The sequence below is a fragment of the Morus notabilis genome, unplaced genomic scaffold (genome assembly GCF_000414095.1).
Source record: "Morus notabilis unplaced genomic scaffold, ASM41409v2 Scaffold99, whole genome shotgun sequence".
NCBI classification, from domain to species: Eukaryota; Viridiplantae; Streptophyta; class Magnoliopsida; order Rosales; family Moraceae; genus Morus; species Morus notabilis.
In genome coordinates, this window is record NW_010362482.1 from 1,821,588 (window position 1) to 1,848,244 (window position 26,657).

General features: G+C 35.6%; 3 protein-coding genes across 4 annotated transcripts; 2 read left to right on the top strand and 1 right to left on the bottom strand.

Annotated features, from left to right (window-relative positions):
• Window positions 1–9,688: 9,688 nt before the first annotated feature.
• Window positions 9,689–14,950, top strand: LOC21410413 (probable alpha,alpha-trehalose-phosphate synthase [UDP-forming] 9). The gene is made up of 4 exons (XM_010102190.2): window positions 9,689–9,853; window positions 11,202–13,261; window positions 13,350–13,623; window positions 13,706–14,950. The coding sequence occupies exons 2-4, from the start codon at window positions 11,274–11,276 to the stop codon at window positions 14,027–14,029; spliced, it is 2,586 nt and encodes an 861-aa protein (XP_010100492.1). The 5' UTR covers window positions 9,689–9,853; window positions 11,202–11,273; the 3' UTR covers window positions 14,030–14,950.
• Window positions 14,951–17,675: 2,725 nt separating this feature from the next.
• Window positions 17,676–21,071, top strand: LOC21410414. The gene is made up of 7 exons (XM_010102191.2): window positions 17,676–17,976; window positions 18,130–18,210; window positions 18,310–18,486; window positions 18,866–19,036; window positions 19,174–19,386; window positions 19,469–19,557; window positions 20,152–21,071. The coding sequence occupies exons 1-7, from the start codon at window positions 17,892–17,894 to the stop codon at window positions 20,815–20,817; spliced, it is 1,482 nt and encodes a 493-aa protein (XP_010100493.1). The 5' UTR covers window positions 17,676–17,891; the 3' UTR covers window positions 20,818–21,071.
• A 175-nt stretch (window positions 21,072–21,246) lies between these two features.
• On the bottom strand, window positions 21,247–23,352 carry LOC21410415. Of its 2 annotated transcripts, none has more exons than XM_010102192.2 (6): window positions 23,185–23,352; window positions 22,915–23,091; window positions 22,621–22,788; window positions 22,303–22,503; window positions 22,012–22,115; window positions 21,247–21,902 (listed from the first exon to the last, which is right to left on the bottom strand). In XM_010102192.2, exons 1-6 carry the CDS (start codon window positions 23,243–23,245, stop codon window positions 21,342–21,344), a joined length of 1,272 nt encoding a protein of 423 aa, XP_010100494.1. In that variant the 5' UTR covers window positions 23,246–23,352; the 3' UTR covers window positions 21,247–21,341. The 2 variants fall into 2 exon arrangements, with proteins under 2 accessions (XP_010100494.1, XP_024023971.1); XM_024168203.1 differs by having other exon boundaries at window positions 21,713–21,906.
• Window positions 23,353–26,657: the final 3,305 nt, after the last annotated feature.

Consider the following 26,657-nt stretch of genomic DNA (forward strand, 5'->3'; position numbering starts at 1 on the left):
TAAAAACTCAATGCTGATAGAAAAATTTTAATAGGGTATATGGGTCTAGTTTTATTCGTCTTTTCATTGTTAACGCATAGAAAAAAAAATCATCTCAATCAAAATTAAAACGAAAAAGTTATATCATTTTTAATAATAGAAAAAATATTGTTCATTAACTTGAGTTCGAGTTTCTGAACTCGAGTTGAAAGAGAAGCTTTAACTCGAGTTTTAGTTCCAAACTCGAGTTTAAACTCAAGTTCAAACTTAAAATAACATAAACTTGAAATAAAATTATAACTCGAATTATATTTTCTTGAGTTTTTCACTCAAAAACCACTCTGCCGAACAATGCCTTAATTTCTTATATTTTATAAAGGAAGTCAAAATCAAACGTTATTTTCAAACAATTTCTAAAATAATTTTACAATCTAATGATGTTTGGGGTGGGTTAGGTGGTCAGTTTCAACATACAAAGTCCCCCTTTCATACAAAATCTGACACCAAAATGTTATCTCATTTTTTGTTATTAAAATATACAATTGTTTTAGGAGTTGAAGGCTCTAATGTTTTTTTTTTTTTTACTTCCCACACCCTTATAACTCTACAATTACTTGACAATTTACTAGAAGAGTCTAATCTAATATCACATGAGGAAAAATTAAATATGAAAAATACTTAAATAATTTATGAAGCGTACTTAAATAATTTATGAAGTGTTAAAATTTAATTGAATGGATAATTAAAGAAATAAAAAAAAATAAGACAACCAATTTTGATTCTTTACTAGAGCCACGGGTAGGAGGGAAAGGAACTCGGTGTATACCCTTATCAATTAACATAGAAATTAGAAAAATAAAATATGAGAGAAAACAAAGATGTGTGTGAGGCTGTTTTCTTTTTTATTTTTTATTTTTTTGGGTGTCTTTTTGGGTTTGGAATAACATAGCGTGAAAGATACGTTTGGAACATTCCATTGGATTTCGGGGAACTAGGTAGTGGGTCCCACTGCAAAAACGAGTTTTAGATAGGGACGAGCCCCAAACCCTACAGGCCCCAACAGCATTTTTATGGTTCTAATCCCGCGAAACGCGGCCACTGGATAAACGGGTCCCACACTACTCCTTTACCATGAAATATGTAACACCCACTAATAGCTAGATCATCAATATCAATAATCATTCCATCACCGTTTAACCATTGGTTTATGAACCTTTCTTTTTTTTTTTTTTTTTTTTTGCTCGCATGCCCGTAGTTAGGGCTGTTCATAAACCCACAAGTCGAATCCACTCTACCCTAATTTAATCTAAAAAATATAATTTTTAGTATTAATTTTTTTTTTCAGCTCATTCAATGTCTGACCTGAAATTTTAAGGTGGGTTGTGGGTTGGGTCTATAATGACTCGCACACCTCAACTCAACTCGCACTCTAACTTGCCTCTTTTAATATCTAACCCTAGGCATACAACTCATTTCTACTATCTAGTTTCTTCATGTTTGAATTAAGCATCTATGTTTACTTTATGTTAAGACTAATTTATGAGTGTAGACTAATTTATGTTTGCTTTATGTTTGATGTTGGATGAACTATTTTACTCTGTGTTTGATATTGGATTGAACTTTGAATTTTATATATTTGAATATTGAAATTATTATTTCTATTTGATTATGAACTTTGAATGTTAGATTGAACTTTGAGTCTTTGATTCTTTGAATGTTGAAACTAACCACCCAACCCACATCGCACAATTCCAACCCAACCCAAACACCGTTAGGACTAAATATGTATAACCCACAGAATTTAAGGCGGAAAAAAAAAATCTTATCCCGTACCAATCCAACCCATGAATAATCATGAAGTGCGTCCCGTAACAAATGAGAATATACTTTCCTTACTTTTTTTATTTAACCCATATGAATAACAGATTTTATTTTTCAAAAAAAAAAACTAATAACTTTTTAAAATGAATATTTTTTGAAGTTATTTTATTCAAAAAAAAAACATTGATTATTACAATTTGTATTAACACAAAGGTTTGTTCTGTCCACGGACTCTACTTATTATTATTCCTATTAAACTTTACTCACTTTTTTGTAAGTAAGAAACTTGACTTCCTCTCAAAAAAAAAAAGAAAAATTTAAATTTGACCTATATGATATGTATATATATGGAAGTTTTTTTTTAGTAGTCTGCCCTATTATTAATCTCAATTTTTAACCGTTAAATCTAATTAAAATTACATTAAATTAAAAAAATATATAAATCAGATAAATTTTAATATAGATATAACAATTAAAAAATAAAAAATTATCAATAATTTATTTTTACAAGAACTATTAGAGAAAACACCTGTATAGGAGAGATGCTCGCAAAATATGATGTATAATAATAGCACCAAATTATAATTTACCACCCCTGACAACAAATATTCCAACAACATAATAGTAACAAAGTCCTTATTATTAAAAAAAAATGGCACAGTTTCAATTATAAACTTAAGCCTCGTTCATTTAACCGATTCGAGTTTTCAGTTTTAAATTTTTACAGTAAAAAACTATCAGAAAATATCACATTAACTTTTTCTACTAAAGTGAAAAGTTCTCAGAAAATGTCACATCTTAGCTCGAATTAAAAACTTAAATCCACGAAATGAATAATGCCTTAAATAAAATGCCAAAAAAAAGGAAAAAATAAAATAGTGTCTATAGGTAAGGCCTGTCACACTATGTAATTATCTTTATCTTATTTATTTGAGAGTTTCATTAGTAAAAAATGTTCTACTGACAGAGTTAAGTTTGGTTTATTTTACCGATTTGAGTTTAAAATTTTAATTTTGTTACAGTAAAAAGTTATCAGAGATAATCACATTTAACTTTTTTATTATAGTAAAAAATTTTCACATAAAGTCACATCTCAATTTGAATTAGCAAATTAAACGGATTTAAAACTCGTTTAGTTCGCCAATTCGAGTTGATAATTGATTTTATGTGAAAATTTTTTAATGTAATAAAAAAATTAGATGTGATTATTTTTGAGAATTTTTTATTTTAATAAAACTCAAATCGGTAAAATAAAGGCATCGTTCACTTCGCAGATTCGAGTTGAGATGTGATATTTTCTGAGAGCTTTTCACTGTAGCAGAAAAAGTTAAATGTGATATTTTTTGAGAGTTTTTTATTGTAAAAACTTAAAACTGAAAACTCGAATCAGTGAAATGAATGAGTTTCGTTAAATTAGATTAAAATCACAATAAATTAAATTAAAAAATATATAAAATAAATAATTTTTTTAACGGTAAGAAAATAGAGACTTTTCGGTGTCAGGAGAGACTCCCAGTTTGTTTTCGTGCGAACCCACACTCTAAGCTCACATGGAGGCCACGCGTCGCGGACCATGACTGCCTCAGGCTTTCCTGACGTGGACCATTTTAGTCTGCATTCGCAGGTGAGGCCCAGGTGGGACCCAGAATAATTTTGTCGCTGGTGGAGTTGGGGAGGGGAGGCAAAAGCGTTACACGTGTTTCGATATCCGTACTGTGGGAGAAATTGGGGAAAGTTAGTGGGACGAGGAAAATGGTTGGAGGGAAAAAAAAGTTTGAATCTCCCCATCCAATACACGAAAACAAAATAATAAAAATTAATATCCTTGTCCCGTCGACTTTATCCACTTTCAACAGCCATCATAAATAATCAAGCTAATTGTTTGCTCAAATTACATGTAATGCCATTATCATTTTCTTTTTCCTTCCTCATTAACGTGTTTGTAGTAATAGTTTTATATTATTTAGATAATTTGACAGACGGACAGACAGTTATGCATAACACGTGAAATGCGAGTTCCATCGTGCATAGATCTTATTTTTTTTACGATTTAAATTTTATTATTATAGTCTTTTTTTATAAGAATTTAAATTTAACTCTTTTATTATAATAATTTTTTTATATATATGTAAATTAAATTTATACATAATTTAAATTGTGAAATAAACATGTTTTAATTTGTACTCAAATTTTCCACCAAACAGAATAACTTTTATAATTATTGGGTCACCACTTATTAGGGGACATACTAAAGAAATAAATGAGGAACGACAAACATATAAATTTAAATTTTGAGGAAAAACGAATATGTATGTATAATTTCAGGAAGTAAACTACATATTTAACAAAATACTAATAAAAAAGAATAATATTTTATACTGTCAAGTAACTTTTGTTGTCGAAAGTCAAAACTACTACTTTGTGAATTAGAGCAATCTTATGTCGTTATAAATTTTTAATGTGAATAGTCAAAAATTAAATTATTAAAAACAAATAAAACAACAAATTATATCGTACATGTTTTCATACGGTTACTAGTGATCATCACCTTACATTTACATTTATTATAAATTGATATAGTAAAAAATTGTGAGAAATAGTCACATATTATTTTTTTTACTATAATAAAATTTTTTTATATAAAATCACATCTTAACTCAAATTAAAAACTCGAATCAACGACCTAAATAGGTCATAATAATAATCGTCATTAGGAAGAAAGAAGATTGATAATCTCATTTGATGCTAGGGCCCGCATTCATTTTATCAAATTAATTTTTTAATTTTAATTTTATTACAGTTAAAAATTTTAATAAAAAATTACATTTAATTTTTTTTTACTGTAATAAAAAAAATCATATAAAATTACATTTAAGTTTCGAATTAAAAATTCGAAACAAACAAAGCCGAACAGGTTCATTTCATGCAACAGTTAAGGGGTAATCTCGTAAAAAAGTGGAAAGCTAAGGGCAACGCGTAAAGGTTGTATGGTAATGCTTATCCGAAAGCCAGCTAAGCTAAGGAAGTGGTGTGGTCGGACAGCAGTGTGCTGTCTGGGTCACGCTCACCGAGTCAATCCTCTCTCTCTCTCTCTCTCGTGATTTTGATTAATTTTAAAACTTAATCCAAAAGTAATTATTTGATTAATTTTAATTAAAAAAATGCCCTTCACAGTGTTTTCCTTTTCGGGAGAACCAAACGCGTACTTCACCTTTTACCAATCCCCAGCTGTCATTTATTATCCCACAGCTCATCTTATCTCGTCCACTTCCTCCTATTAAATTTAGGGATATTTACGTCTTTTATTTTGAATTTATTAAAAAAAATATACTTTTAAATTAAAATTAATACTCAAATTTATATTTTTTTCACAGTTAAATTTTAATTTTAAACTTAAAAATACTTAAAATACCCTCGAATAAAAAAAAACTTTAAACTTACAATTTTAATCTAAAAAATATACAAGATACTATTGAAATGGATTCTTTTGTGTTTTAAATTTTTATTGTTTATTTTTCTCTTCTCTCTGTTTTTTTTTTGAGATAATTTTATCACTTTAAAAATTAAAACTAATTATTGACTGAAATAAAGTATAAATTTATATATTAAATATAATTTAAATATATATATTTAATTATATTCAAAATTAAAAATATATATTTTAAATAAATCTAAAATACACGTATAAAAATGTAAATATTCCTTAAATTTATCCACCAATTCTCTTAATTACCCCTACTTTCTACTTTTTACCGGATAGCATCTTTTATGTATCTTCCATAACATTAGTATATATGCATATTGCTTTTGCTCTCCCATTAAGGCATCCATTCTATTTGCGCACGTGACTTTTCTATGTAAAGATCGTTAGATATTTTTATTGAATATGTGCTTTTTAGCTTTTTATTTACTTGTTTTAATGTTTTATTTAGTTGATGAAATTTTTTAAAATTTAAGCATCGTTTATTTTATCGATTTGAGTTTTAAATTTTTATAGTTAAAAATTTTTAAATTATGTCACCTTAAAGTGAGCTTTTTATGTTAAAAAAAATGAAATGACCTTTTGTTTGTGTTGGCTTTATATATCTTTGTTGCGCGTCAAAATCTGTTACATTGAGTAGTCAAATGGAGTTTTCTTGCGGCCTTGAAAAACGCATATTAAGTTGATCATGCATTAAACAATAACGACAACATCAATAATAACAACAATAATACTAATAATAATTTATTGAGGAGAAAGTGAAGCATTATTGTGAAGATGGGATCAATTAAAGGTTGTATTTATTTTTAGCTTTTTTTCCACTTCAATTAGTTCATTAACAATAATCACTACTATTGGTTATGAACATGCTTATGGCATTTGGGTAGAGTCGCCACGTCCATATGACATTTTTTCTTTCATGTTAAAATTTAGAATCCAAGGATTTGAGTAATCAGATATCAACTTCAAGCAAAATTTTGATACCACTAGGTGGCATATTATTGGCTACAAGACACACAAACGAAAAATAAATAAATATCGTTATGAAAGTCAACCTCGTTCACTTTGCGAATTCGAGTTTTCAATTTAAGTTGAGTTTGTGACATTTTATGAGAGCTTTTTACTGTAGTAGAAAAAGTTAAATGTGATATTTTTTTGAGAGCTTTTTACTGTAAAAACTTAAAATTAAAAATTAAAATCAGTAAAATAAATGAGGCCGAAAAAATTAAATGTGACATTTCTTGTAACTTTGCTTTTATTTATACAAATGCATTTATTATACGTAGAGCCCTCTTTAGTGGCCTCAGTGTACTAGATCTTTCCATATATACATGTATAAAAATAAGTACATCCTCAAAATACTCTAAGAAAATCGAACCAATTTGACATGACATCTACTATTTCATTTTTTAATAGATGAAAGACAAAAATTCAACAATATTAATGAGAATACGAATATTGTGATCACTTTTTCGAAAAGTTTTTTCAAAGAATTCAAGCGACAGATTAAATGATCTCCACCATAATCTGTTTAAAAAAGATTAACAAAAAAAAAAAAAAATTACGGAAGTACAAAACTGGATATGTTTTATTACCATCCACTCGCATTTAAGACCAACATTTTTTTGGCTAAAAGCGAGAAAAAAAAAGAGAGGAAAATTTAGAGTCTGTTTGGTTAAAGGATTTATTATTTGATTCGAATTATAGTTCATGATTTATTATAGTATTTTTTTCACAAAAAATACACATAAATAAAAAATAATTTTAATCTCATGATTCTAATCCATAAAAATATTATTTATTTATTAATTTGAACAGTGTAAGCCTCCTGGTGTACAGATAACCACACTTTAAGCCATTAAGGTCCCTAATGGGCTGCGGCACGTAAATTAATTAATTAAGCCGTTACTTTCCACGTTTTATTTTTGTTTATTGTTGGAGATAATGAAATAATATTCTAATTGGTCTAATAAATTAATGGAGCCTAGAGAGCCTAATCCCTACTTATCCTCATTTGACTAAGACTCCATCTAGTATTAAATTAAAAGTTATTCAAAGTTAAAGGAAATTCATTGGTTGGGACAAGTTAAAAAAATAATTGGGCATGTAGAAGCCTGCTTCCCCACTAAATGTTTAGGTGTTTTAGTTAGGTTAGCCAATCTATCACTAATCACTCGTTTGATTTATTGATTGATTATATTATATTAGTAAAATATATGTACTTTTAACAAATTATCGATTAGAATAAAAAACAAAGTTGTCTTTGAATTGGTCTCTCTCTTTTATGCTATTACCCCCTACATTTCTTAGAGTATTTGCTATATATCATAGCAATTTGTTGTTGGGTCCAACTAAACGTTATCTCTTGTTTATTTCTTTATTTTAAGGGAACTTTTTTCTTAATCGTGTTATCATGTTATTATTATTGTCATGTTATATAATTTATCAAATGATAACTTATGAAGTGCATCCACGCGTATTGTGCTCCTTTTAAATTTAATCCCTATCGATCCCCAAGAACAAATTTTTAAAGCTATTAAGGTCTCGTTCACTTCGCGGATTCGAGTTTTCAATTCGAGTTGAAATGTGACATTTTCTGAGAGCTTTTTACTATAACATCAAATTTTGATGTGACATTTTCTGAGAGCTTTTTACTGTAGAAACCTGAAATTGAAAACTCAAATCGGTGAAATGAACGATACCTAAATTTATAAATAAATACAAAATCACTTTTACAGTTTGATAATTTTGTAAAAGTCACCTTGTATTTTTTGAAAACTGTATGAATACTTTGTATACATTACGTTTCACTTTTCATTTCACCTCTCATACTGTTCAGAATCAAATTAAGTACCAAATTGGCTCTACTAAGTACATGCTTTGTCTTGTTTTTTATCTATAATAATGGAGGCGGTCACTTCATTTTTTAGTTTTAATTGTGTGTCCAATCCGCTAGAGTTAGTACTCCGTGGTGTTGTGTGTGGCTTTTGTGCTATAGGTATTTTAGTTTTAATCAATAGGAGTACTCCGGCAATTATAAATGTATTATCGAGCGAGCCTTATATATGCTCGATAACTAGTGTTCCTTTTCAATTATTCGTTGTTAGTACTCGGTACACGTTTTATCCTTTTAAGCGTTGTACTAGAACTTATTATTGGAATCAATATGTGGTTGGGATTTAGTTTTCTTGTGTTATGAGGTCATTTGAGTTTATATCAACGTCACACTTCCCTGATTTAGAATACCATTGCCTTAAAAATTCACAAGGCTTGTGATTATTGATAATAATAAAAAAAAAAATTCACATTTGAAAGTTTTTTTTAGTAGGTCACATTTGAAAGTTTTTTTTTAGTAGGTCACATTTGAAAGTTGTAGTATAAGAAAGCGTTTGGTAGAAAGGAGAGGGGTGGAGGTAGAGAGATGGAGGGAGAGCTCCAATCTATTGTTTAGTCTGATGGGGAGGAGGAAAGAAAGGAGAGGTGGAGGACGATCCACCAATGAAACGTTTTAAAAGACTAGTTTATTTTTAAAAAATTTAGTGAAATGATAAAAACAACAATATAATAATTAAACACATACTCATTCATTCATCATTTTAACTTACTCTCCCTCATATCAAACAACATAAATGATTATCATAATTCTCTCAATACTTCACATTCCCAGCCTTCAAACTCTTCTCCATCCCTACTCTTCTTCGTCCCTCCAATCAAACATAGTTTAAATGTACAATATAACATCGATAAATTAATAATAATTAAATAATATTTTTTTTGCATGTCCCAACTTAGTCTCAAATGTAGTAGGCCTCGCTTGTTTCTATGGTTTAAATTTTCAATTCGAGTTGAAAAGTAAATTTATGTAAAAGAATAAAATGTTGCATTTCAACTATAGCACAAAAGATTAAATTTGAATTTTTATGAGAGAAACCATTATAATAAAAATTTGAGTTGTGATTTGAACCAAAGAAAATGAACAAGATTCTATTTATCTTGATTAAATAATATCTCGATTAATTATTAAATTTTATGGTTCTTCGGGTATTAATTTATAAAAGTTTAGCAATTGTATGCATATTTTTTTCCCCAAAAATACTGAAACGTAGTTAATTATAAGGGTAGTTCTGTATGTTCCATTAATTTTGTATCAATTGTTAGAAAAGAGAAAAAAGTAATTATTGTGTACGGACGAATAAAGGGCATTTTAGTAATTCAAAAGAGAGTTGAAAAATTTGAAGCGCAATCCGAAAAAACACAGCTCATAATTCAGAAATTTTAAAATGGGCAAAAAAAAAAAAAAAAGGAAAAGAAATAAAAACCGCGGTAAAGCTTTTTTATGGACCCTATCCCCACGTCTCTCTGCGATAATATATATGCAATATATGTGTGTGTATATAATATCAATCTCTCTCCTTCGGATCTCTCATATTTTATTGAAACATCCAGCACAGCCTCCATTCTCTCTCTCCTCTCTCTCTTTCTCTCTCTACACTTTGCGTCGTTCTCAACGTGAATTGCCGCCCCGGTCGCCGAACAACCACCGTCTCTGATCGCCGGACGTTCGACGGGAAGGTAATCCTCGGTTTTCTTTTCTTCTTTTGTTTGATTTTTCCGGTTTCGTTTTGAAATTTCAAACTCGTTTTCTCTCTCTGATCTGCCGCTGGACTTGGCGTGAGTTTTCCTAAATTTTCGTGTGTGTTTGGTTTGGTTGGTGAGGGAGTTTTCCTGATGTGAAAGTGAGAGAAAGGATATGGAAGTTTTGATCCGAGGTGTTTTTTGTATTTGCCTGGAATTTTCGTTTGCTTTGACGAGTTTAGTTTAGTTTAGACGAGTGAGAAATGATATTCGGGAAATTTTTTTTCTTTTTGTCGTTATTTTTGTGAGTTTTTCTCGGGAACCAAACAGAAGGTGAGAGCTTTTGTTCGTTTTGATCCTATTTTGGATCGTCTTCCGAATGATGTGGTATAACTTGACCGTTCTCTTGATCTAATCTCCTCACAAGATCGTTAATTTTTTTCTTTAAAAGATCTTAGATACGAAAAATTGTTCTTTGGATAATTAGTCTTAAAAAAAATTCATTTTATTGTTATTATTTTCAGAAATACAAACTTCGGAAAACCTCTTGGTTATTCTGAGGAAAAGTTATTTTCCTAGTATTAGCTATAAATAGATTAGATGACTTAAGGAGTAGAGATACTATCTTTTGCCGAACTTACCTTGTATAGTACCCTTTCTCAGGCTCTCCGAAAGGGGAAACATGGACAAAAATGAGAAAAGGGTTAGGCATGCCTTTTTGGAGCCGGGTAATCAAATAAAGCGAACGTGCCCAGTATGAATTCTATGGTGGATTATGTGAATGCGAGATTACTTATTTCCTTTCATTTTTGAGAAAACTTGATGTTTTGTTTAATCTGGCTAGACGACTGGAAAGAACAATGATCAGGAGTTGTTTATGAAACAGTCATTTATTATATATCCTATGAGGTTGAGAGAAAATTTAGAAGTATGGTAATTGTTATTTTTTTTCTAGGGCCATGAAACTGTATGGTGCATAAGGTAATTCATAAGAAACTAAGAACATGATATCAATTATTACATCATGCGGTTGTGGTTAACTTTAATGATGTTATGCATATTATTTATTTTGCATTTGTATAATAAACTAAAATCAAACAACAAAGTTTGAAGACTCAAGGTTTTTTTTTTGTCCTCCCAAGCTGAATGCTATGATTCCTACGTAGTGAGGAATATGGGATATTGGACTTATCATCATTATTTTTTAGGTTCCTGGACATCTCTTTTTGTTTCTCTACTTGTTTGATGATCTCAACATTATTACTATTAAGTGAGGAATATGGAGCTCAGTCATCTTGTCTTACTGTACTGAATGTTGACATCGGCATTCTGTCTTTTGCTGCAGGTATTATACATCTCTGATTGCGCAGAAATTTTTTAGCACCAAGTGTTAGCTCTGTATGTCTAAGTTTCATACATGGCATCAAGGTCGTGCGCAAACCTTTTAGATTTGGCCTCTGGAGGCCTATTGGATTTTCCGTGCACTCCTAGTCCAAGGCCCCTTCCAAGGGTGATGACTGTCCCCGGCATTATATCTGATTTGGATGGCGGTAATGATGCGGACTCAGATGCTGCTTCATCTGTTTGTCTAGATCGGAAAATTTTAGTGGCAAACATGTTACCCTTGCATGCAAAAAGGGATCCAGAAACTGCTAAATGGTGCTTCAGTTTTGACGAGGATTCACTTCTGTTGCATCTAAAGGATGGATTCTCTTCAGAAACTGAGGTCATTTATGTCGGTTCACTCAAAGCTGAAATAGATCCGAGTGAACAGGAAGAAGTCGCACAGAAGTTGCTGGAGGACTTCAATTGTGTACCTACTTTTCTTCCCCATGATCTCCAGAAGAAGTTCTATCTGGGATTCTGCAAACAGCAGCTGTGGCCGCTTTTTCATTACATGCTACCCATTTGCCCAGACCATGGTGATCGCTTTGACCGCTCGCTCTGGCAGGCCTATGTATCTGCTAATAAAATATTTGCAGACAAAGTAATGGAAGTGATTAATCCTGATGATGATTATGTATGGATTCATGATTATCATCTAATGATTCTTCCAACATTGTTGAGGAAGCGATTCTATCGCGTCAAGCTTGGATTCTTCCTTCACAGCCCATTCCCTTCTTCAGAAATTTATCGGACTTTGCCTGTTCGTGATGAAATTTTGAGGGGGTTGCTTAATTGCGATCTCATTGGTTTTCATACATTTGATTATGCACGTCATTTCCTCTCTTGCTGCAGCAGAATGCTCGGCCTGGACTATGAATCAAAGCGAGGACACATTGGGTTGGACTATTTTGGTCGCACAGTGTATATTAAAATTCTTCCTGTAGGTGTTCACATGGGCCGTCTTGAATCTGTTTTGAATCTCCCCTTTACATCTGCCAAAATCAAAGAAATTCAAGAACAATTTAAGGGAAAGAAGTTAATTCTTGGAGTCGATGACATGGATATTTTTAAAGGCATCAGCCTCAAACTTCTTGCAATTGAGCAGCTTTTGCAGCAGAAACCAGATCTACAGGGAAAAGTGGTCTTGGTTCAGATTGTGAATCCTGCCAGGGGATTGGGAAAGGATGTCCAGGAAGCTAAAAGTGAGACATATTTAACTGCGAGAAGAATCAATGAAGTTTATGGTTCGTCCAACTACAAGCCAGTAATTTTAATTGATCGTCCTGTCCCACGTTTTGAGAAGTCGGCTTATTATGCTGTAGCAGAATGTTGCATAGTAAATGCTGTAAGGGATGGAATGAACTTAGTTCCTTATAAGTATATTGTTTGCAGGCAGGGGACTCCGTCTATGAATAAAGCTTTAGGCATAGAAGCAGATGCTCCTCGCACAAGCATGCTTGTCGTGTCTGAATTTATTGGTTGCTCACCTTCTTTAAGTGGAGCGATCAGAGTTAATCCTTGGGACATTGATGCTGTTGCTGATGCCTTGAGTTCAGCAATCACGATGCCTGATCCTGAGAAGCAATTGCGGCACGAAAAGCATTATCGGTATGTTAGTTCTCATGATGTGGCTTATTGGTCTAGTAGTTTTGTGAAGGATTTGGAGAGAGCATGCCGGGATCATTACCGTAAACGTTGCTGGGGTATCGGTTTGGGCCTGGGTTTCAGAGTTGTTTCTCTGTCTCCAAACTTTAAGAAGTTGTCAATTGACCATATCGTCTCAGCATATAGAAGAACAAATAGGAGGGCAATATTCCTGGACTATGATGGCACAGTTGTTTCCCAGGCTTCTATAATTAAATCCCCAAGCCCGGAGGTGATCTCCATTCTAAATTCTCTGTGCAATGATCCTAAGAACACCGTGTTTATTGTTAGCGGGAGGGGAAGAAGTTCTCTGAGTGAGTGGTTTGCCCCATGTGAGACACTAGGAATTGCAGCTGAACACGGATACTTCTTAAGGTATGTAAGTTGTCTTTTTGAACCTTTGGCTGCACATGAAGTGTCTTTTCAATTTCTTAGGTCTCTCTCTCCTTTTTTTTGTGTGCAGGTGGTGCAGAACCTCTGAGTGGGAGACCAGTCCCATTGGTGCCGATCTTGATTGGAAAGAAATTGTAGAACCTGTAATGAGATTGTATACAGAGACAACCGACGGATCCAACATTGAGACTAAAGAGAGTGCTTTGGTGTGGCATCATCAAGATGCAGACCCTGATTTTGGATCATGTCAAGCAAAAGAATTGTTGGACCACCTGGAAAATGTACTTGCTAATGAACCAGCCGTTGTCAAAAGGGGCCAGCATATTGTTGAAGTTAAGCCACAGGTATAAACCTCATCTCTTGCCCACACATTGTTTTTCCTCACATATGCCTGCGAGTTTTAAGTTAATGCTGTATTACATGTAGGGAGTAAGCAAAGGTTTGGTCGCCGAAAAGGTTCTTTTGAGAATGGTTGATGATGGGATGCCACCTGATTTTGTGGCGTGCATCGGAGATGATAGATCGGATGAAGACATGTTTGAGAGCATACTAAGCACAGTGTCTAGTCCATCCTTGCCTGCGCCTCCTGAGATATTTGCCTGCACTGTAGGGAGAAAGCCAAGCAAGGCAAAGTATTATCTCGACGATGCTGCTGATGTTGTAAAGTTGCTACAAGGCTTAGCCAATGCTTCAGTCCCGAAGCCTCGCAATCTCGCCCAAATCCAGGTTTCTTTTGAGAGTGCACTTTGAGTTGAAAAGGGTTGGCTGGGATTGGTTCACTGCTTTTGATACGCTGGAGCCATTGTTTTTTAATTAAGGGGATTCCCTTCTCTGAGATGATGATGATATATTATCGGCGATTGATCTTAACATGATTCATCAGTGGAGCTTGCTAATCGCTAATCTGATTGGTCTGCTTGGGGAAAAAAAGCTTATTTTGGTAACATTATCAGGACCTTGGGAAATGACCATTCTTGATTTTGTATATGATGGTGACATCAATCTTGTATTTAGAGGGTGCCCAGCAAAGAGTTGTATTCAGGATTGGTTTTACAGAAAGTCCTTCAGTGGCTATTTACATTGATCTCGGGCCCCCACTGTTAACTTGTATAGATACAATGGTTCTTTTCATAGTAGAAGAAAAATGTCAGTTTGTTCCAATGTTGTCTCTCTGTTCTCTCATCTCTGTTTGTGCCTTTTTTTAAAATCTTGATATTTGTTCGCGAGGAAAAGAGGAATTAAGAAGATAGGATTGACATTTACAATTTGGGTGGCTGCAGATTTCCTCTTTGCAAGATTCTTTCACTATAGCACCGTTGGCCAGAAAAGCTATTCGGATAGGAAAAGATATAAAAGTGAGGCAGTGAGAATCCAGAAAGAGAAAAGATAGAAGGATCATATAGGCTTGAAGGTTCTCCTCTCTCTCTCTCTCTCTCTCTCTCTCATGATGATTTGCAGAGAGAGAAGCTGTTCCATCATCACATGATGATTCATACTTATCTTCATTGGTATAAAGTTCATGCTCTTGAAAATTTTGCAATGTGGGACAAATATCATCAATGGAGAAAGGCAAAAATTTTCAGTACTTTATTGGCAGTAGATTGGCACGTTGTATTCAAGCCAAATTTGGCAAAACTTACAAATAAAAAACATGAATCATATGCACGGCAAGCTCTTCAGACTGGAATCATACAAGGCTTGCAGTGTCTGTATCCTGATGGTATGTACCTCAGCAAGTACAAAACCTATTCGTCACAACTAATAGTGGTCCAAAACATTCTATACGCTTCAAATATTACCCCCAAATATTACCCTTTCATGAAACCACACAAGAAAAAAAAAATCTCAAAAAACATTTAATGGCATTTTACGTTATGATAAGATGTGACAGTGTACAAATATCATGTAACAATCAATTTGACCCAAAGCTACCCTACACTTATTAGTTATTATGCAACAAACTGAGTTTTTGTATAGCTATTTATGTTCAAATAATAATATATCATATTAGTAAAATTCACGTATCAAATTGTAATAAGGAGAGTGATAAAAAAAATGATGCTAAAATTTCTCTTTTGTACATGAGAAACCCTTTTCATCCCGTCGAACCCACAGTGTGGGGCCCACCCCCTAATGAGTAGTGCTTGCAATGGCGATGGGGCCGGCGAGAATAAATAGTATTCCCCTTGATATTTTCATATTATCTTCTCTCTACTAAAGAAGGAACCCGGGTTACTGTTCTTTGAACAGTGCTCGGTCCCTTCTCTCCTTAAATTTTGAGAAAATTTCGTCTGTGTCCTTTTATTATTGCTTTTACCGTTTTGTTCTCGGTTTCTTATTTATTTAGTTATTTTTTGTTGGGCATTTTAGTCATTTCCGTTGCCCCACAAATTACTGCGTTGTTTTGTTTCTCTAGTGTGAAAATGATTGTGTGCGGTGAGATTTATCATAAAGTCCACGTGTCAAAACACAATTAGGCACCTTCTTAAATGCGCTCCACGTGGCACAACACATATCGCCATATAGATAACGTTGCCACGTGTTGCAATTTTAAAGGTGAAGAAGAGTGTGCTCACGTGAAACTGAAGCAGATGATCTCGTGCATCTCCTATTGTGGCCGACAGCCTTACCACGTGTCGTTCTTTAATTCGTTGGAAGAATCAAGCAGCGGGCCCCACCTCCAGTGCTGTTGATGACTTTGTCCCCTGCCAAACTCTGGACGCGCATTTCCTTGCGCGTGCGGTTCACGCGCCAATTGCATCCGCTGACTTTTTAGATCCAACTGCCTGTGATAAATCCTGAATTATTTTAAATTATTATTACTTATTATATTTAATGGATTTATAGCTCGATTTTGTCTGTTTTAACACCAATTTGTGCGAAATTTCTATACGACTTAGATAAAAATACTATAAATAATCAAATTACTTTAAAAAAATACACAAAATAAAATAAAATCACGTCAAATTGAATTAAAAAAATTAAACAAAATAGGTCCATACGGACCTATCGGCGTAATCACTCCACTACCACTATAGACCCTTAAATAATTTTCATTCTTAAAGCTATGCCACACATATCGCACTGCGAGCTCTTTGGGCTGAACCAAATAGAGGTCGGATCATCGTACTCTGACATATTTCTTTTATACCTTTTTTACCCTTTTGTTTCTTTCTTTTTTTAAACAATTTGCATATTAATTATTTTGAATAGATCACGTGCGTTACTTGGAATCATTCATTTTTTTTTTCTAATTATTATTATTTATTTTGTTTATTTATTTTTAAGTGAACAAAAAAATGTGTAAATAATTATGTATACATATGTAATACAATCACGACAATGTGTAAAATTTATTTTGATTGTTTATCGTCATTTATTTTAACCTTTGAATATCATTTTCATATATATATATATATATATATTTTTTTTTTTTTCATTTTACAATGTAATCACTTATTTGTAACTAATTATTATATTATTGTATGTAATCTTACATAAAATAAATAAATAAACAAACATCCGTGCAACATCACGGAGATCTCACTAGTTATATCTATATTTTTATCTATCGTTATCTCTTGATTTTTGAATAAAGAGGGATTGGAAAAAGGCTTTGAAGCTAGCCACCTACCAACTTGTAACTAATAACTATGTTGTTTTTGGAATATCACATGGCATAATTAAAAATATTGGCCAACGTACTATGGGGTGAATGTTGTCATCATCAGGCCCAGCCTGGCCTTTAGCCATTTTTCATGGCTGCTTGCTGGTCCCGTCTCGTCCAAGAGGTGATACTTCTCTCTGGGCCCAGCATAGCCCATCTTTCTCTCTCTTATTTTATTCTCTCTCTCTCTCTAGAGTTTAGGATTAATCACGTCAAAAGTGATGATACTGCTGAACGGTGAAAATTGAGTCATCCTAGAGGACGACCACGTCCCCATTAGCAGTGACCGTCTTAGATTGGTCTAATAATTGACATCATTTTCGACTTGAAAAATAAATACGATTTGGAGAATTCTGATTTGACGCTTGTTATTTTCACTTGCATGTTTCGTTACACGTAAACCGAAATTAGAAACCATAAATCTCAATTATAATGGAAAAAAAATAAAAAGTTCGATTTACCAAACATGTGAGTTACTAATAAAAAATTAAAAACAAAACAGATGGTAATAAATAAATAATAAATATAGTGAAAGAATGTTAAAAAGTGAAATACTTTAGACATGGCGAGGATTTAGGTGGAGAGAATATTGTTGCTGAGCTCTTTAATGAACATGAAAATGTAATCTTTTTTGTAAAAAAAAAAAAATAAAACAGAAAATCTTTTCAGACATCAAAAAAAAAAAAAAAAAAAGGAAAAAAGCTTGATACTCTCTCTCTCTATGAATGAACTTTATTTTCCTTTACTTTCCCATCTCCCTTTTCTCACTCCTTTTCCTTGTCTCTTTCCACACTCTCATTTCACTATACTCAGAAAACCGACTGGTTTTTGCCGAAACCAAAAACCCCTTTTGAGTTGAGCAAAAACCCAGATATAATTTAGGGCTTTCTCTACAATGCAGAGAGCTTGAGGAGTATTATCGAGTTCGCTTTGTGGATTCAAGCAATGGGTCGGAATCTGCTGCTTCTGGGTCTAACCATTCTGGTCATTTTCGGAGGTGTTTCTTCAGCTCCCACTAATGCACCAGCAAGTAAGTCAGTTTTATTATTACTTTTTTTAAAAAAAAAATGTGTTCATTTTTTTGAAGCTTTACTGATTATAGTAATAAAGCTTTAATTTGTGATCTCCTTTTGTTTTACTTTCTGAGCTCGAATATGAAGTTGTATTTACATGTGTTTTTCAGAGCTCATAAATGGGTTTGTGTCAAATGCGGTTTCTATGGCCATGAAATCTCTCTGGTCACTCAAAGCCACGACCAAAACAGGTATAGATCTCTGGTGAATCAGTATTATTTTTTTTGTTTCTTTTTTTTGTTTTGGTTTTGATTTGGTGTGTTTGTGTGTATGGATTGAACTTTATGTAGCGATTACTGGCCGTCCGTTGATGAAGTTTGAGAGTGGATATACTGTGGAGACTGTGTTTGATGGGAGCAAACTTGGAATTGAGCCCCACTCTGTTGAAGTTCTGCCCAGTGGGGAGCTTCTGATTCTGGACTCTGCCAATAGTAATCTTTATAGGATCTCCTCCTCTCTTTCTCTTTGTAAGTGGATTTTGTTTAGTTCTTGAATAATTAAATTAGTCTTTTGTTGTTTACCCGTATAATTATTAGCGTTTGGTTTAGCAAGTTGAAGCATATTTTATCATGTCAAAGAATTTTGACGGGGTTTGGTTTGCTTGTACAAATTTACAGCTCAAGTCGTTTTAGCAGAGTCTAAATGTTGGTTGATGTGTTCTAAAGAAAATATTGAGTTTATTTTGCGATGAGCCGTTGTGTTTTACAATATCAATCAATTGGTTGTGTAGAATGCAGGACTGCTCAATCTGCAAATCTTTTTATGCATTATAATTGATCTATTTGTGCTTTCACGGGTTCTCTATTCCTAATTTTTTTTCTCCTTGAAATTTTTGGAACGCTGCAGATAGCAGACCGAAATTGGTGACAGGATCCGCCGAAGGATACTTTGGACATGTAGACGGGAAGCTGAGAGAGGCAAGAATGAATCATCCAAAGGGGCTCACAGTTGATGACAGAGGAAACATTTATATTGCGGATACAATGAATATGGCAATCAGGAAGCTAAGTGATGCCGGTAAGCTATATACGCTTTATGTTTAAGCATTTCATGTGCCAAATTAAGTTTTGGTGTTTCTTCTCTTTAAGATTGTGGTCTATTGGAGTTGGAATTAGTTATGTGAATAATTTAACTTAAGTGAATTCTACTGGTAGGGGTTACAACCATTGCCGGAGGGAAATGGGGTCGCGGGGGAGGTCATGTTGATGGACCAAGTGAAGATGCAAAATTTTCGGATGATTTTGATGTGGTTTACATTGGAAGCAGTTGCTCCTTACTTGTCATAGACAGAGGAAATCGTGCTATAAGGGAAATCCAACTCCATTTTGATGACTGTGCTTATCAATATGGCACCGGTTTTCCTCTCGGTATACAACACCAACCAAGTTTTGTACTTTTATAATTTGTTAGCACATTATTTAATGGTACTTATTTTCGTTGTTATTGCAGGGATTGCGATGCTTCTGGGGGCTGGCTTCTTTGGTTATATGTTGGCATTACTGCAACGCAGAGTGGGTACAATTGTTTCTTCACAGAGTGTGAGTACTCTTCTTTGTTATGACTCAACATTTAGACGTTAAATTAGCTCTGTTCAGTCTGTTGAGATACTTAACGTGAGCTTCCTTGATTCATTGATAAAGGAAGTTTTACATTTGTTCCACCTAGGCTTTCCTGCAGTGATTAGGGATTGTGTAAGGGTTTCAGGTCAAACGATTTCCAAGAAAATAAGTTGTAAATTATTTTTCATATTTCTGCATTAGATATAGGACAAGTAGATTGAGCAAAGTGTTTACGTTTGCTCACTTTTGCTATTATAGTGAAACAATATCGAAATATTAGATGTCAAGTTCCTATTGCGAGAGAGAGAACATTTTAGTCAGAGGTCGCCTCTTGATAATATGTTATTTATTTTTTCTGGCTTGATGTACTTGACAAAATAGGCTGTTCATGCAGACCTCACCATATGATATCCTTGTCGAAGTAACAGCTTTACTATGACAGGAGTTTGGATGTCTTTTCTGAAATTTGAGAGCGACCTTTTGTTGCTTAAGAAAAGTGGAATCAATTTTCCTCGCATATTATATGATAACCGTGAAGCATTCGTTTACCTTTGTCTTTTGTTGTTTCTAAAGGATCTAAGCTCAGAGAAGACGAGTGCTCAGCAAAGTGCATATCAGAAGCCTATGAAGTCAGTCAGGCCACCTTTAATCCCTACAGAAGATGAGCAAGAAAAGCAAGAAGAGGGGTTCTTTGGATCCCTTGGAAAGCTTTTAGCAAACACTGGGACATCGATGATGGAGATTTTGGGAGGAATATTTCCTGGATTGCGGCGAAAGCCTTTGGATTATGAATATCAAAGTACTCTACAGCAAAAGCATTCAAATGCTTGGCCTGTGCAAGAAAGTTTTGTGATACCGGATGAGGATGAGCCGCCTCCTACCATTGAAACAAGGACCCCCACTCCTCGAAAAACCTATCCTTTCATGTCTAAGGATGCGGAAAAGATGCATCAATTGCGTCAAAGTCGAGTCTTCTACAGCGGTTGGGATGATGATCTTCAGCATCAGCAGAAACAACAGCAGCAGCAGCATCACCACAAGTACCACTCATCTGTTCCGCATACTTACTACGAGCAAAGCTGCGAGAAAACAAATGAAATTGTGTTTGGGGCGGTTCAGGAGCAGGACAGAAGGCGTGAAGCTGTGATCATAAAGCCTGTTGAATATGGAGATCCCGTGTTTGATCATCACAACATTCGCTCCAGAATCAATTCTATGAGCTACAGCTATGGAAAATAATATTATATACATAATAGGAATTCTTAGTTCTCGACTTATTTTGGAGCATAATATAAAAATCCAAAGTCCTGGTCATAGGCAGTATTGGTTATGGGATTCAAGGGAGACTTGGTGCTTCTGAGCATTCGATCTGTATGATGTTGGGTTGTTTACTGGGGTATATTGAAGCCCAAAATAATCAAGGCCATTTATTCAAATATTGGTGGTACAGTACATTATTGGTATTAAAAATTCATGGCAAGCGCTTTTATATATATATAATTGTATATATCTTCCTTGTCAATTTTGATCAAAATTAAAAAATCAAACAAAGGAGGATTTTTCAGATATATATATATTTCCTTGCAATCGGGTAATCAAACCAAAACATATAACAGAAAGTAGAAGCTATTATAGTAGTTGTAGGAAATCTAGAAACTGATAGGAGGGTTTGATAAAAAAGAGGTTCATAGATTTACAAACTTCAAACTAAATATATAAAAGTCATTACAACATGAAGCAGAGCTTTTAAAGTCTCATTTCTTTCATCTTCTTTTGACTAAACCTGAGCTGCCCAACAAAGTTCCCTCTATTAGAGCAGTTTCTTTAGCCACCTCTGCAAAACAGTTAATATTAGTTTTTATCATAGTGTCTATCCTCCCATTCCCATGGCAGTCCGACAAAACAACATCACGTCCCTCCTGATATTCTCCTCCTTGGTCGATCATTTGGGTACTCGCAGAATTTGTTAACTCCAAACTACCATCAAAATTTATTAAGTCCTTCAGTTGATCAGCGTACTTCTGGGAGTTCATCATCTCACTACCACTACCACTACCAAGACCGCTACAACTACTACTATCAACTTTATCACTGTCGAGCATTGCTCGGTCCTTTGGAGAAACTTGGGGTGCGAGATAATTAGTACTAAATAAAAGGGATAGATGAGAAAGGCCCAGCCAAAGGAGCCTCTCCAACAAGGAGAAAACCAAAACGGAGTTAGCAACTGCGCTTCTGATGACGAAGCAGGGTATCTGAACTTGCTTCCCCAGATTGATTAGGCAAAGCTTCCATGTCTCGCTGAAGCACTGCATCCTGGTGCCTTCCTGTCTACAAATAAAACAACAGTTTTTACACCAATATGCAAGCCTTTTGTTTTCTTTTCTTTTTATGCCAATTTCAACGGTATCGCATAAAGGGCACGAAAACACTTACACGAGAGAGGATGTAAGGCCTTACTGCTAACCCAACAACAATCCCAACTATGCATGCCACTACCACTGCTACTACCACACTCCAAACTGAAACTGATCCCAATCCTGTAAAGAAAGTAAAACTCATTGAGATCAATTTCTTGCCGCACTAAAGCAACTGGTGCATGGATTGTTTTTCATATCAAGCAAAGTTGTCAATTGGGCATTTCTTAAAACTCCCATGTTTCGTTCCGCATAACTGGCCATTATAAAGAATTCATAGCCATTAAAGCACAAAACAGTCAAAGCTCACCATGACCGGAACCAGAGCCCCCAACACAATCCTCAGCCTTGAGATCAATCTGCCGCACCAACATAGTCCCGTGATCTGAGACCAGCAACGCGCATTTCTCCGCAACGAAAACCAGCTCGAAATCATTCGAAAACGTTGCGTTCTGTCCTGGCCCATCATCCTTGCCTATCTTCTTGTTCACACCAGCAATTGTACTAACGCCTGTACATATAAATATCCTCAACAAGACAACAATAATCTACAAAACTTCTCATGAGAAATATTAAGAATAAAACAAAACATAGAAAGTGACGCAGAATAAATGAAAAGCAGTGGGACCTGTATCAGTGATCTTCCTAATCACATTGTTCTTCTGATCGGCGACATAAATATTCCCTTTCAAATCTATCGCAAAGCTCTCGGGATTTTTGAACCGGGCCGTTTCCGGTTCACCATCAGAATATCCCGCGACGGTTCCACTTCCAGAAAACCGTTTAACGACACTATCTGCCATTATTACATTTCTAAAATTAAATGTATAATCATATTACTAATAATAAACCATTTAAACCCCAAACCCTAAGCTTTCACGAAAATGGAAAACGTGAAATGGAGGTTCATTTTCATCGGCACCTTTCGAAGTGGGAAGCCGTACAGTGTAGAAGGCACTACCGGAAGAATCAAGGACGACCAAATCAGACGATCCAGGACGAAGCATCACCGAGTGAGGGTTTATCTTGAGCTTGTGGCCGTCGATCACCGTCTTCACCGTGTATCCGTCTTCAATCACGACGACGGCGCCGGCGAACACTGAAAAGACGACAAATTCGAGGGTTCAAATATGCGTAAACCGCAGAAAATGCGAAAAATGAGAGATTTTTGGTTGTGAATGATCGAACTTACAGTGAAGAGAAGCGAAAATGGAGAAGAGGAAGAGAGCGAGGGCAGAGGAATCGGACGCCATGATCGCGCAGTGGTCGGTGATTACAGACAGTGCAAGCAATTATGAAGGAAGGAGAAGCTTGCGAGAGAAGGAGAAGATGAAAGTGAGTAACTTTTGATTGACTGATACATCTGAACCGTAGGATAGTGCGCTCTGATTTTGGACGTAGGATCAAAAAACATTTTTTTTTGCTAATCATCAGGATTTAAAAAAGAGTAATTTCTCCAATTTTATTTTTCTTGAGTATTTGTTTAAAAGGAAATTCTTTGCATTGCATGAGGGGTGAACTAGTCTTTATCATTATTTCATTTTATTCTCTGTCTTTTTACTAATGCGCATATAAAGGCTGTGGTCCCAATTTTGTTAGTTTTAATTTCCTTTATTCATGTTTCCAAGAAACGGTTATAACCCATGTGGGAAACCGTGGCTGAGGGCCTAGGAGGCTATAAGAGGTCTCTGTAAAGAATATTACACAGGATGAATATACTCATTTTTCTCTATTTCATTTATCTTTGCTATCTTGTACCATTCTTTTTCTTCGGTCACCATAGCTAGAAACAGGCGAGGAAGGGGCCGAGGCACCGCGGGAACGGGGGTCGATAACAACTTGGTATCAGAGCCAGACATGGCTGACGACCAGCGTTACCAGTGCCTTGAGCAATAGGTCGCGTCTCTTAGCATTGGACAAGAAAGGGTGTTGAAGCAGATGAACGATTTCTTCCAGCTGATGTAGACTCGGGAGGAGGCGTCCGCGTCGAACCCGAGGGAGGCTCGACCAACAGCTACCGGAGAGATGTCGACAGGATCCGTACTGGCGAAGGCAGTAAGGTTGGAATTTCCACGGTACGATGGGAGGGAGGATCCCATCATCTGGTTGTGCCGAGCAGAACAGTATTTCGAGTTCCAGGGGACAGACGACATGGAGAAGGTCCGGTTAGCTTCGTATCACATGGAGGGGGACGCCCAGATTTGGGTTCAGAGGAAGAAGATGCTCAGAGCCCAAATGGGGTGGGAGGAGTTCAAGACTGAGCTGATGTTGTGGTTTGGGACGGCTCCATACGAGGACGGTTTTGGAGAGTTATGTAAATTGCAGTAGAGTTCCACGGTGAGGGAATACCAGAGCCGGTTCAAGAGGTTGCTGGGAAAGGCGGGCCCGCTCACGGATGAGCAGGAAACGGCCTGTTTCCTCAGTGGGCTGAAGGAGCCCTTGCGGGCTGATGTAAGGGCCCAAAACCCCACTACTCTGTCGTTCGCCATATCACTGGCCCGCATCTATGAGGGAAAAAAACAAGAAGGCAGGACAGGGGTCGGTGAGGGCAAGCATTCCCCATTTTTCAAAAAAAAATTTAGCTACGGAGGTAGGCCCCCTGAGGGGGAGGAAAAAGCAAATCCACGACCGGAGGTCGCAGTAAGGCGATTTACCCCCGCGGAACTAAAACAAAGAAGGGAGCAGAGGTTGTGCTTCCATTGTGATGAACGGTACACCTTCAATCACACCTGTAAACGGTTGTTTTTGATCGAGATCGAAGAAGATTCCACGGAAGGAGAAGAAACTGAGGCGGTGACGGAAGAAGAAGAAGGGATTAAGCCGGCGATTTTTCTGAATACCATGGTAGGGATCACCGTGCCCCAAACGATGCGAGTGATGGCAAGGATTGGAAAGGTAAATCTCACGGTGCTCATTGATACAGGTTCCACCCATAATTTTTTGCACGAACCATTTGCCAGGTTAATCGGACTACACACGGAGAAAAACTTGTCGCTACGAGTGGTGGTGGCTAACGGAGAACGGCTACGGAGTCCGGGAGTGTGCAGAGAGGTAAATCTCAACCTCCAAAATACTTTATTCCTCGTAGATTTTTATCTAATAGAGTTAGAAGGGTGTGATGCGGTTCTGGGGGCCCACTGGCTGAGGACTTTGGGTCCCATAGTCTGGGATTTTGAGGCCATGGACATGAGATTTAAGGTAGGGGAGTCTGAAGTTAGGCTAGAAGGGGTGGGGCAGGTAGAAGCTAAGCAGGTAAGGGCGAGGTCCATAGACCGATTCTTAAAAAAAAACAGTGGATCAGGAATGTTGTTGCAGATTCACTTAATGGACGAGAGACTAGGAGAATGGGACAAAAACAGGGAATGGGAACCGTGGGCCAAGAGATATCCCACCGTGTTTAGGGAGCGTAAGGGCCTTCCTCCCCAAAGGGACAAAGATCATCGGATTCCCTTGTTACCAGGGAGTGGTCCAGTGAGTCTGCGACCCTACAGATACCCCCATTTTTAGAAACATGAGATTGAGAAGATGGTCGATGACATGCTACAACAAGGAATCATACAAGCCAGCAGAAGCCCCTACTCTTCACCCATTTTGCTGGTCAGGAAACATGATGGAACTTGGCGGTTCTGCGTAGATTACATGGTGTAACACCCTGAAGAATTAATTGAGATTAATTAAGGTAATTAAGATTATTAGTGTGCCTAATCTGGATTATTAATTAAGTTTAATTAATAAATGTTTCTGACATGTGTAAATTTAAATAATTCCAAGGTATTTAAATATTCTGAGTAATTTTATTTTTAAAGCAGAAGTGTGTATGGGCGCATTTCTGGACTGTCATTTTAAATATTTTGTCATATGTCTTTTCTTTCCTTTTCTTCTTTTTCTTTTCCTTTTCTCTTCCTTCCCGTGCATTCACACACACTCTCTCACTCTTTCTTCCGTGCTCTCTCTCTCCCTCTCTCTCTCCCATTTGTGTCTCAAATCAAAACCAGATTCGAACCAAGAGTGATTTCAAAGAGTTTTCAACGTCAAGAGAAGGATTCGAGGTAAGATTACTGAAAGAACCTTTCTTGAATCTATGTTTTTCAGATTTCAAAACTTATTTTGGTTCAAACCGGATTTTTGATGATTTTGAGTAAAACTAGAGTAGAAATTGGAGATCTTGGGTTCTTTGGACTTGTTTTAGGACCTAGAACCCGGATCTAGTGGTTTCCCTTTGAAATATTTGGATTTGGGACTGAATTTGCAGGTTTTTGGACTGATTTCCGTGAGCTTCTCTCGCGCAGTCGATTCCACCGGTCGACCTGTGCGGTCGACCGGATTGCAGGCTGACCGGTCGACCGGTCCGGTCGACCGGTGTGCACATTACCGGTCGACCGGTAGTGTTGTACTGCTTTGTTACCGGTTAACCGGTGGACACGGGTTTGACCCTGTTTGGCCTGAAAAGTGTTGTTTTGACCCCTGTTTTCGGGGAGAACCCAAATTAACTTCATTTGGGGACTTGGGATGAAAGGATTAACATCTTTAATCCCTGATTTGATATTAAAACCCTTGGAATGGAATTTGAAACATGAAAATGGATTAGGGCACACTAATTGAAAATCTTGGTACATAAGTGAGATTGGATTGCTTTAGGAATGAGAATTGATCCTAAAGTGTTAT

What these genes read in the sequence shown, in the direction of transcription:
- LOC21410413 (XM_010102190.2), top strand. Translation starts at nt 11,274, where the DNA reads ATGGCATCAAGGTCGTGCGCAAACCTTTTAGATTTGGCCTCTGGAGGC. An exon ending in GAACACGGATACTTCTTAAG is followed by an intron (nt 13,262 to 13,349) that starts GTATGTAAGTTG and finishes TTTTGTGTGCAG; the next exon opens with GTGGTGCAGAACCTCTGAGT. An exon ending in TTGTTGAAGTTAAGCCACAG is followed by an intron (nt 13,624 to 13,705) that starts GTATAAACCTCA and finishes TATTACATGTAG; the next exon opens with GGAGTAAGCAAAGGTTTGGT.
- LOC21410414 (XM_010102191.2), top strand. Translation starts at nt 17,892, where the DNA reads ATGGGTCGGAATCTGCTGCTTCTGGGTCTAACCATTCTGGTCATTTTC. An exon ending in TCCCACTAATGCACCAGCAA is followed by an intron (nt 17,977 to 18,129) that starts GTAAGTCAGTTT and finishes TGTGTTTTTCAG; the next exon opens with AGCTCATAAATGGGTTTGTG. An exon ending in CAAAGCCACGACCAAAACAG is followed by an intron (nt 18,211 to 18,309) that starts GTATAGATCTCT and finishes AACTTTATGTAG; the next exon opens with CGATTACTGGCCGTCCGTTG.
- LOC21410415 (XM_010102192.2), bottom strand. Translation starts at nt 23,245, where the DNA reads ATGGCGTCCGATTCCTCTGCCCTCGCTCTCTTCCTCTTCTCCATTTTC. An exon ending in CATTTTCGCTTCTCTTCACT is followed by an intron (nt 23,092 to 23,184) that starts GTAAGTTCGATC and finishes TCGTCTTTTCAG; the next exon opens with TGTTCGCCGGCGCCGTCGTC. An exon ending in ACGGCTTCCCACTTCGAAAG is followed by an intron (nt 22,789 to 22,914) that starts GTGCCGATGAAA and finishes TAATAATGGCAG; the next exon opens with ATAGTGTCGTTAAACGGTTT.